This window comes from Giraffa tippelskirchi, chromosome 10 (genome assembly GCF_054371585.1).
Source record: "Giraffa tippelskirchi isolate mGirTip1 chromosome 10, T2T-mGirTip1v1.2.pri, whole genome shotgun sequence".
NCBI classification, from domain to species: Eukaryota; Metazoa; Chordata; class Mammalia; order Artiodactyla; family Giraffidae; genus Giraffa; species Giraffa tippelskirchi.
Genome location: NC_137284.1, coordinates 148,246,793 through 148,258,458, shown reverse-complemented (window position 1 = coordinate 148,258,458; position 11,666 = coordinate 148,246,793). Strand labels below are relative to the sequence as shown.

At 46.7% G+C, this 11,666-nt stretch overlaps 1 protein-coding gene across 1 annotated transcript in view; it reads left to right on the top strand.

The window, feature by feature from the left end:
- The first annotated feature begins 868 nt into the window (after positions 1-868).
- DENND11 (DENN domain containing 11) overlaps positions 869-11,666 on the top strand; it is a 50,721-nt gene continuing 39,923 nt past the window's right edge. The window contains exon 1 of the mRNA XM_081534352.1: positions 869-1,126. Coding sequence (XP_081390478.1) covers positions 877-1,126 — 250 coding nt within the window. The 5' untranslated portion in view covers positions 869-876. The remainder of the gene's footprint in view (positions 1,127-11,666) is intronic.

Below are 11,666 nucleotides of genomic sequence, written 5' to 3'. Positions count from 1 at the left end.
CAAAATTCAAGACAGAATCCAGGCAGCATTCTACCCTAAAGAACAGGGACTGCTTTCCTCATGGCGATTATTTAGTTCAACCTCTCCGCCCCCACCCCCCACCCCCACCCCCCGCCAAGGGCAAGTAAGTGACCGTCCACCACTCTCTGTAGAGACTAAGTGACTGCAATGGATGGGGCCCCAAGCAGGGTCCAGGAAGACCAGGGTCAGGCACTCTCTGGCCCATTCAAGGGACACCAACAGGGTGGTACACACACAACTGCTCCAGGCCGGACACCAAAGCCCACAGCTTCAGGGGATCAGGCCACATTCCAAGTGCAAACAACGCGGGCAGCCGCGGCTCCCGTCTTATGCTTCACTCGCAGCACGGCGGGAGCTCTGGCCGCACATCGGGGGTTATGTAACACCTATTTGTCACGGTCTGCATGTCCAGGGGACTTTCAAAATAATGGTGGCTATAACAATTCACGGCGGTACGGTCATCCCACGGAATCCTAGGTGAGAAGGCGCAGGTAGACAGATGCAAGTGGCTGCGCGTCCCGGTCACCGCACTTTTCCCCATCCCGGAGCGCGCAGATGCATCGGTGAAATCTCAACCCGGCACGCAGTTCCGCGAAGCGGTAGGGAGGACGCCTCTTCGGGCGGGATCTGCACGCAGCCGAGCGGGGTGGGAGGGCGCTGGGCGCGGGGCGGGACGGGGCGGGGCGGCCGGGGCAGGTGCGGGCCTGGGGCGGCGGCGGCGCGGCGGGTGCGCGGAGGCCCGGGCGGCGGCGGCCGGCAGCCCGCCCGGCGAGGGGAGTTCCCGCAGCCCGCCCCTGCGCCCGCCCCTCGCCGCCCGCGGCTCCTCCTCGCCGCCGCGCCGCGCCTCGCCTCGCCATGGTGGAGCGCGGAGACGCGGCGCCGCTGCTGCGCTGGGCCGAGGGCCCCGCCGTGTCCCCGCCGCGGGCCCCGGTCCCGCAGGCTGGAGGCCCCGGCTGGGGCGGCGGTGGGGGCGGCTGGGCGGCCGCGGAGCCGCCGAGGAGGCGGGAGCCCGAGGAGCTGCGGCAACCGGGGCGCCTCGAGCTGGGCGACGTGGAGGAGGACCAGGTGGTGGCCGTGTTCGTGGTCACCTTCGATCCCCGCTCGGGTGAGAGCCGCCCCGGGACCGGGGCGAGGGTCGCCCCCCAACCGGGCTTCGGGGACGGCGGGGGAGGGGCTCGCTGCGCGCACACCTGCACCCCTCTCCCCGCCGGCCCGGGCCCCCCCGGGCGGGCAGGGGTGCCTTAGCGGGGTGGGGGCGTGGGGCTTTGTTCCCTGCGCCCCGGGGCCCCCTCTCCCGTTCCGTCCCGCTGCCTCCCGGCGGGTCCCCAACCGGCGCCCCAGTCCCCCCATTCCTGTTTGCACTTCTCGGGTGATAGAGGATCCTGTTCGTGGCCACGGGCACGCTAGCTTTTGTTTTCTTTTCGGGCTTGGCTAATCGGTTTCTCCTGTGAAGAGGAGGAACGCCCCCCTCCCTCCGCCCCCCACCAGGTGAATTCCTTCGGAAACAGATCGTCCTAAGCCTCCACGTTCTCTGCTTCCCGCCCTCGCTCCCCATCCCTCTCCGCCTGGTAACTTTGTGAGCGCCCAAGTTCAGTCTCTCTGATGGCATTATTTTAAGGAATTAACGCCTGGAGCATTAAGGGATGGCGCTGAGGGATTAAGCTGGAGACGGATTAAAAGAGAAACCTCCTCGGTAGGCTCTTTGCGGGTGTGTTCGGAGAGTTAAAGGGTGATCTCGCATAATCTTTAGCCTAACCATCCGGTAAGGAAGTGTGCATTTTACTGGTGAGCGAATTCCTAGGGTTCAAAAGTGACGGCGTTAAGTTGTTGTTCAGTCGCTAATACCTCCCTCGGAGAGCCTCAGGTGGTCGGGGAAGGGCTCTGCTCTCAGGAGTGGAGGGGGGGGTCGCTCGCTCATGGTTCTGAGAAGTGTTAGTCTCTCAGTCGTGTAGGACTCTTCCGCAACCCCACGGACCTGAGCCTGCCAGGCTCCTTTGTCCATGGAACTGGAGTTAAGAAAACCCAGATGTGCCTCTGTTCTCAGTCCACTGAAGTTGCTGGAGTGTGGAGTGTCTAATTATGTGGAGCGTCAGCTTTTTTCTCCAGTTCCCTACCTGATCCTCCAAGGATGAGCTGTAGAAACCTTTCTGAAAAACTTGATAGGGTGTGATGGAGTGAGGAAAAGGAAAGGGGTGAGGATCTTGGGATGTCAGAAGATGGGCAGGATTAGAACCCAGCAAGGCCCAGGAAGAAATAGGAACAGCTGTGGGGAGACTAGACCCTTCTGACTCCTGGTGATTCCTTGGCCCCTTCCCTATGGCTTTCAAACTTTGACTGTGACCCAACATATGAAATTCATTGTACATACCAATCAGTTTGCTCCATACATACATATGTAATTGAAATTAAAGTTTCATGAAATAGAACTAATCCCTTTTACGTGTAGTACTTACTGTCATTTTCTATTTTTTGTTTGTTAATGCTCATCACATAGGCTGCTTAACTGACATATGATTGGGACTCCCAGACAGGAAAACGGTTTTTTTGACCGAAGTAACCTTTATCACTAGAGAAAAACATACTATTTTGTAACTCATAATATTCCTTATTCCTGCAGTAAATAGATGTGCGCATGAGATTCTTTCTGAAAAGTATTTAAGAGTAACTAGAAGAAATGGAGAGGGAGCATTCACAAGGTCTGATTTAGCAGTGGTTGCACTGGTGGTAGAGACAGAGGGAAAGAGGAGGAGAAAAAAAAGAGTTTCTGGGCTAACCACTGCTGCTGCTAAGTCACTTCAGTCGTGTCCGACTCTGCGCGACCCCGTAGATGGCAGCCCACCAGGCTCCGCCATCCCTGGGATTCTCCAGGCAAGAACGCTGGAGTGGGGTGCCAGGTGGAGTTAATAATAATTAAAAGTACCTCAGAGCTGGGCCCCTCCGCCTGCCTTGTTAGTCACAGCTGGTGAGCATGGTTTTGTGGGTATGTGTATTAAAATTCTGATAGTATCTGTATTGAGTAAAAATTGTGTGATGAGGCGCCTGAAAGTAAAAGATGGGATGAATGAATGCTTCTGGAGTTCCCAGGACCACAAAGGTCAACACTGGGACGAGGGCCTCAGAGAATCTGTGGCGTGTCCCTTGTGTGAGGGTTAGGGGAAGTCTCGGTCTGCAGAGGTGACACATGGGCCCTCGGATGCCCAGGGAGTGGCAGACGTCACTGGGGCCAGGCTTCTGTCTCCCAGTTTGAATTGAGTGTCTCAACATTTATCCTGCGATGGAGGCAGGTCTGCTCTGTGTTGCTGTTTAAACTTGGTCCACCAAGACTTTTGCCTTCCTAAACCTATGATACCCAAAGTAGGAAAGTGGATACTGGCTTCTTTACCCAAATCAGATCACATCACAGAAGTTCTTACATAGGAGGAACTGTTGTTTCTATGACTGCCCATCTGCTCCGCATGTCTCCCACTGTGTCCTCAGCGTCCTCCCCTCGGAGCTGCCTCCCTTCTCCCCAAACCTCCGCAGGCACTTGCTGCCCAGGCCGTGGGTGTTTCATGCATCTTCCCTCCTGGTGCAGGTAACACACATTGGTGCGTGTGCCTGCAAGAGTACAAGAGAGGATGGGGAGGAGAGAATCCACCCCTGTGGGTCATCTGTCAGGGCGTGAGTGGTCTGTGTGCTGAAAGGAAATGAGAGGGAGGAGTGGACCTGGACACACACACACACACACACACACACACACTCACACTCACACTCACACTCGGACAGAGAATGCTCAGTGATTCTCAGACTGGTATATGGGAATAAGAGTGTATGTACTTTCGGATACAGGTTTGGGGTTGAGCATCTATAGGAAGAATCAGAGAAGAGGGTAGGGGCATAAAGAATGTTATTTTCATTGGAGCTGCGGTTTGAAGATTATGGTGGTTGGGTCTGTAGATGATGTGAGGACCAGGGCTTCAGGATCAAGAGAGGTACAGGCTCCCTCTCTCTCTGACACGCACTCTCACTCCCTCCTCTCTGTCTCTCTCACACACACACTCACTCGCTGACACACTCAGTCTTTATCTGGAGCAGGGAGTCCCTGGGATGGTGGTGGTGCCGGCCATCTGGGCTACAAAGCTGCTATTGAAAGCAGGCCCAGATGCTGACTCTGCGAGCCGGGTGGGAGAGATTGGCAGCCAGAATATTGCTTTTTTATTGTGTCCAACCCATCATTTAGAGCTTTGACTCTGTCCTGTGGGTCTCTGCTGCTGCTGCTGCTAAGACGCTACAATAGTATCCGACTCTGTGCGACCCCATAGACGGCAGCCCACCAGGCTCCGCCGTCCCTGGGATTCTCCAGGCAAGAATACTGGAGTGGGTTGCCATTGCCTTCTCCAGTGCATGAAAGGGAAAAGTGAAAGTGAAGTCTCTCAGTCGTGTCCAACCCTTAGGGACCCCATGGACTGTAGCCTACCAGGCTCCTCCGTTCATGGGATTTTCCAGGCAAGAGTACTGGAGTGGGGTGCCATTGCCTTGGGCCTCTAGGAACTAAATTTTCTTCCTCTGCCTAATTAAGGGAAAAGGTAATGTCATGCTTGGAAATCAGCCTCCCCCCTCCCCAACCCCCTCTATGAAGGTGACATCGCTATCTTGCTTTTCGACTGAGGGCTTGTGTATGAGCCTGAGGCAGGGAGATCTTTGAACCTATAATGGATGATACCTGTGTACCTGTGATTCAGCCCCGCTGGACTGTTTATTTTTAAGAGATCCACTTTCAACAGCTCCATTTTCCACAGAGTTATCTTGTGGGTGTCCGGGGGAAATTCCTGTGTGTGTGTGTTTATGTGGGGATGGTTGAGGGGTGGTATACCTGCCGCGGTTTATAGGATGTCTCTTTTTCCTTTGTTCTTCCTGATTGGGGATGAATTACCTGTTCCTCCCTCAACCTTTAGCCAGTGCCTCAATTGCATCTTAACCCCTTATTTAATTTAGTGCATCTAAATGCTTCAAATGAGTGTAGTATTTAAAATCACTCACATACACAAGTTTTAACCTCCATACATTCTCCCTACAGTCAACAAAACACAAACATTTTCTTTTTAACAGCGGCGATGCAGAGGCCCAGGGAGACAGGGCCAGGTGTGGCGTCTGAGGCATAACTTGGAGGGCTGCCCAGGTCATCTGACTTGTACAAATAATAAATGGCTTCAGCCACTGGTGGGAAAGTAACAGTAGAATGAGAGTGGAAAATCTGGAGCGTGGTTTTGAAATAGGAAGAGTCCTAGGGATGGCCGGCTCATAGAGGCCAAGAGAAGGCTGGGTCCGATAGCCAAGGCAAGCAAGCCTCTTCAAGTGATGTAATTCGGCCATGGCCTTTCTCTGTACTTTTGATCAGAAGTCAGTGGATTACAACTGGTGGATTTCTTTAGTTCTCATATTGGCAGACTCTTTCCCAGGCTGTTGGTGATTCACCTACTTGCAGTTTTCAGGGAGAAGTCAGTTGGTGACCATCTGCTGTGACTTCTGTTTCTTCTCTTGAAAGCTGCTGGAGACTCGAGTAGGAGGGGAAGTCATAACACCCACCGCTCACCGACTGCCCACCGTGGACCAGGAATTATCTAATCCCTTCAACAGCATTCACAGTCATAAGGCAGACAGAGGCACCGGGCCGTTAAGTCATCTTAAGTCACAGAGCAGAGATGGGGGCGGAGCCCAGAGGCAAGCCGGCTCTGCCTGCGTCCGATGTCTGTGGTCCTTCCCACATCACACCACACCACACCACACCACACCACACCACTCCACTGCCTGGTGCAAAATGATACGGCGTCCGTGAAATGGAAAGTTTCTTCCATGTAAAATTAATGTATTGGAATTCAGCCATGGATTGGCATATGGCTGACTTGAAATCACCGGGATTAATTTCTTCCTGCCTCAGGTTTCTTTATCCTGACCCTTTTTTCCTTGGCTTTGGATAGACTCTCATCCTAGGTGATGTTACGACAATTCAAAGCTATGTGAGACCCAGTCGAATGATATTGGCTGTTGACGTTCCTGGTGTTAGAATCCGAACCCTGTAAGCTTCTGAGGTTTCTTCCATTTGGGGTTGGGGGCCTACTGCAGAAGTGGGGACCACGAGCACTCCTGGATTCTTGCCTTTTTTCATGAGACAGGATTCCTTTGTACCTCTGGACTGGAATGAGGGCCTGTGTGTATGCTGATGGACGGAAAGCTGAAGGAAAGACTGAAAATCAAGGCACATTTCTTCCGAGAGAGGAGAACTGGTCCATAGCTCCATGCTTGAGGTCAAAGAAGCGGTAACAGGACCTTTGAGTCAGTCGCTGATGATGAAATCAAGACCTCAGGAGGAAATTGTTGGTTGGGAACTGCCCAGCAAGGAGGGAGAAAAGGAGGAAGGAAAGTCACTATTTCCCATTAGAAAGAGATTGTTTTGGTTCAAGACCATTGCTTTCTCCGCTTTCAGTTTTCTGAGATCAGCTTTCTCACAGGCAGCAACAGTGGCAGCTGGTGTCTCTTCTCTCTGGAGAAATGGTGGTTGATGAAGTCCAATTATGGTGGGGTGAGGGGTGGTCATTCCACATTTTGACCGAAAGAGGAAATGGAGGCAGCCCTGTATGTAGGAGATAAGACAGAGTACGTCTCACCTAGCGCAGGAGCTTGTGAAACATCAGCCCTGGGAGGCCCTGGCCCACCAGGCCATGAGGTGCAGGCCGTCTCTGCATCTGCAGCCAGGCTCTAGCTTCCCTGGGCTAAGTGAGCTGCCAACTCAGTAATCTGTTAGTGCAAGTTCCTTCGCCCTAGCCCAGCATCTGGCACCAGGTTGCCAAGTTATCTTCCACTAATATTTATTGAATGACTGGCTGAAGGTACACAAAGCAGATTGCCACGTCTGTTCTTCGTGCTGTCATGCCCATCCCTCCGCATAAGTTGTCTTAGCAGCTGGACCCTAGGCGGGGCCCGTGGGTACCTGTGATGGGCCCAAGGCAAGGGGGGACCTGGAGATGGAAGGAGTGCAAGCTGGACAAGAAGGCACCTGTCCATGTTGATCGCCCCCTCTCTCTAATTGCTTTCATACCCCTGGGATTAGCCCTTCTGTTCAATCCTGCCAGGCCTCAGCTCCCTGGCTGGGTTCTTGAAGTGTGTTGAGGAGATTTGGAAAACCAAATGGCTTTGCATGTGAGGGCTGAGCCTGGGGTAGGTAGCATTCTGTGTGAGGTTTTTCTGGCCTTGCATGGCTCACCACAAGGATTGTTATTTTTGCAAAATCACTTTCCTTTAAGCCTGTACAAGTTTCTTATATAAATGGGCTTCTAATTTTTGAGCATCCTGTTTTCTTTCTGTTAAAGAATGACCTTTAGCCATCATGCTGCTTCATCCCCCTAAATATAACACATTGTCTCAATTATTTTTCGCTTTTGCAAAGTCCTTTATACTTGGCTTATGGTTTTTCCCATCTCTGTTATTTCAGTTATGTTCCTTAATTCATAGGATACATTTAAAAAATTTTTTTATACTGGGGTACAGTTGATTTGCAGTGTTGTTAGTTTCAGATGTACAGCAAGGTGCTTCTGTTATGTATATACATATATCCATTCTTTTTCAGATTCTTTCCTCATATAGGTTATTATAGAATATTGAGTTCCCTGTGCTATTCAGTAGGTCCTTGTTGATTGTTTCATACATAGTAGTTTGTATATGATAATACCTAACTCCTAATTTATCTCTCCTCCTCACCTTTCCCCTTTGGTATCATAAATTTGTTTTCAAAGCCTATGAGTCTGTCTCTGTTTTGTAAATAAGTTTGTTTGTGTCATCTTCTTAGATTCCACATATAAATATATGGTATTAGTCTTTCTCTGACTTAATCCACTTGGTATGATAATCTCTAGGTCCATTCATGTTGCAGCAAGTGGCATTATTTCATTCTTTTTTATGACTAATATTTCATTGTATATATTGATACATACCATACCGTCTTTAGCCATTCATCTGTCCGTGGACATTTAGGTTGTCTTGGCCATTGTAAATAGGGCTACAGTGAACATTGGGGTGCACGTATCTTTTTGAGTTATCGTTTTCTCCAGATATATGCCCAGAACTCGGATTGCTGGATCATATGGTAGGTATTTTTTTTTTAAGAAACCCCCATACTGTTGTCCATAATGGGTGTACCAGTTTACCTTCCTGTCAACAATATAGGAAGGTTCCCTTTTCTTCACACCCTCTCCAGCATTTATTTGTAGACTTCTGGATGTTGGCCATTCTGACTGATGTGAGGTGGTGCTTCACTGTAGTTTTGCTATGCATTTCTCTGATGATTAGTGATGTTAAGCATCTTTTTGTGTGCTTATTGGCCATCTGTAGGTCTTCTTTGAAGAAATGCATAGTTAGATCTTCCACCCACTTTTTTGGAGAAGGAAATGGAAACCCGCTCTACAGTTCTTGCCTGGAAAATCCCATGGACAGAGTCTGGCAGGCTACAGTTCATGGGTAGAAAAGAGTCAGACACGACTGAGCGACTGAGCACCCACTTCTTGATTGGGCTGTTTGTTTTTTAATGTTGAGTTGCATGAACTGTTTGTATATTTTGGAGATTAATTCCTTGTCAGTCACTTTGTTTGAAAATATTTTCTCCCATTGTGTGGGTTCTCTTTTCATTTTGTTTATGATTCCTTTGCTGTGCAAAAGCTTTTTTAGGTTTAATTAGGTTCCGTTTGTTTATTTTTGTTTTTATTTTCATTACTCTCAGAGGTGGATCCAAAAAGATATTACTGTGATTTATGTCTAAGAGCGTTCTGCCTATGTTTTCCTCTAAGAGTTTTATAGTATCTGGCCTTACCTGTAGGTCTTTAATCAATTTTGAGTTTATTTTTGTGTATGGTGTTAGAGAATGTTCTGATTTCATTCTTTTACATGTAGCTGTCCAGTTTTCCCAGCAACACTTATTGAAGAGCCTGCTTTTCCTCCATTGTACATTCTTGCCTTCTTTGTCCTAGATTAATTGACCATAGGTGTGTGGGTTTATTTCTGGGCTTCCATTGATCTATATTTCTATTTTTGTGCCAGTAGCATACTGTTTTGATTAGTGTAGCTTTGTAGTTTAAAGTCAGGGAGCCAGCTCCATACGTCTTTCTCAGGATTGCTTTGGCTATTCAGGGCCTTCTGTATTTTCATACAAATTAAAAAAAAAATGTTTGTTGAAAAATGCCATTGGTAATTTGATAGGGATTATATTGAATCTATTTATTGCCTTGGATATTAAAGCATCCTGACATTATTGATTCTTCCAATCCAAGAACATGGCATATCTTTGCATCTGCCTGTGTTATATTCAGTTTCTTTCATTAGCATCTTATAGTTTTTTAGAGTGCAGATCTTTTGCCTCCTTATGTAGGTTTATTCCTAGGTGTTTTATTTTTTTTGATGCAATTGTAAGTAGAATTGTTTCCTTATTTTCTTTCTCTGATCTTTTGTTGTTAATGTATAGAAATGCAAGAGATTTCTGTATTAATTATGTATTTTGTAACCTTACTGGATTCGTTGATGAACTGTAGTGGTTTTCTGCTATTACTAGCATCTTTAGGATCTTCCATGTATGGTATCATGTCATTTGAAAACAGTGACAGTTTGACTTCTTTTCCAGTTTGGATTCCTTTTATTTCTTTTTTTCCTGTTTGCCATGGCTAGGACTTCCAAAGCTATGTTGAATTAAAGTGGGAAGAGTAGACATCCATGTCTTGTTCCTGATCTTAGAGGAAATGCTTTCATGTTTTCACCATTGAGTATGATGTTAGCTGTCGGTTTGTCATATATGGCCTTTATTATGTTGAGGTAGGTTCCCTCTGTGTCTACTTTCTGGAGAGTGTTTTGTTTTTTTTTTTTTTTTAATCATAAACTGGTGTTGAATTTTTTCAAAAGCTTTCTCTGCATCTATTGAGATGATCATATGGTTTTTATTCTTAAGTTTGTTAATATGGTGTATCACACTAATTGTTTTGTGGATATTGAAAAATCCTTGCATCCTTGGGATAAATCCCTCTTGATCATGGCGTATGACCTTTTTAATGTGTTGTTGGATTTGGTTTGCTAGTATTTTGTTGAGGATTTTTGCATTTGTATTCCTCAGTGATGTTGGCCTGTAATTTTCTTTTTTGTGTTGGTTTTGTCTGGTTTTGGTATCAAGGTGATGGTGGCCTAATAGAATGAGTTTGGGAGTGTTCCTTTCTCCTCAGTTTTTTGGAAGAGTTTCATAAGGATAGATGTTAACTCATCTCTAAATGTTTGACAGAATTCACCTGTGAAGTCATCTAGCCTTGGACTTCTGTTGTTGGAAGTTTTTAAATCACAGTTTCAATTTCAGTACTTGTGATTAGTCTGTTCATATTTGCTATTTCTTCCTGGTTTGTCCTTGGAAGAACATCTCGATGCAACTTTTTCTTTTGTCTTTGGATGCAGAGTATCTTTTGACAGGTTCCAGTCTTTTTTTGTTGATAGTTGTTCAGCAGGTAGTTGTGATTTTGGTGTTTTTGTGAGAGGAGGTAAGCTCAAGTCCTACTCTGTCATCTTTCCCTCTCATATGTTGAATTTTTTTACACCTTAGGAAATTTTAAAAACCTGTATATCCCTCACTTAAGATATATCCTTCACTTCCCGTTTGTTGACATTTTGCCATATTTGCTTTATCCTTGTAAAGTCAGTTCCACCATGATGTGAAATATGCATTTCTAAAAACCACTGTGCTAAGCAAATCCTGCAGTAAAAACCACAGGGCTTATGGGGAAGATGGGGTGAGGGGCACAACACTTAAAAACCTTGTGAGTAACACTTTAAAGATCAGAACATAATAAAAAGTGGTAGGAGGACTGTACATATACTAAATAGTTAAGAAATACATCACTACTTTAAATATGGCCCTCTAAAAAAAAAAAAAAGACGTATGGTTTGTTTACAAAGGTGGCTGTTGGAAGGGTGGAACTTGTGAGTTATGAAGCAGTGGAAAAGGGCTTTGTGAATTTGGATGGAAAGTTGTAACACTAGAGGAGGTAAATGTGGCTCAGAACACACATGGTGAACTGAGGTAACAGGCAGGGGTTTGAGTGTTGTGTTGGGATTCATCTTGTATATTTCTGCAGCTGGGTGCAGTTTTCTGTATGCACATTGTAATCCTTGAGATCAAAATCAGGTGTCAGCACACATGAAATTCTCTGTGATGAAACTGTTAATATGTCAATTGCTTTGGAACAAATTCAGCCAGCATTATAGCAGAACTGAGGATGTATAGATATACTTTTTTTCTGAACTATTTGAAAGGAACTTGCAGGCATCATGGCATTTCATTTCTAAATACTTAAGTATAAATCTCCTAAGAAAAAGGCCACTACCCTGCCTAACCACAATATTGTTTCTACCCCTAGGATAATTAACCTAGATAAGTTCATTTAATTAATACATTTTATTTTTAACAATTTTAGGCTTATAGGCAAATTAAGCAGAAAATACAGAATTTCCATATCATATGCCCTCTTCCCTTACCCACCCACCTATATTACCTGTTATTGACATCTTGCATTAGTATGGCATATTTGTTACAATTGTTGAACCAATATTCATACATTATTATTAACTGAAGTTCATAGTTTCATTGG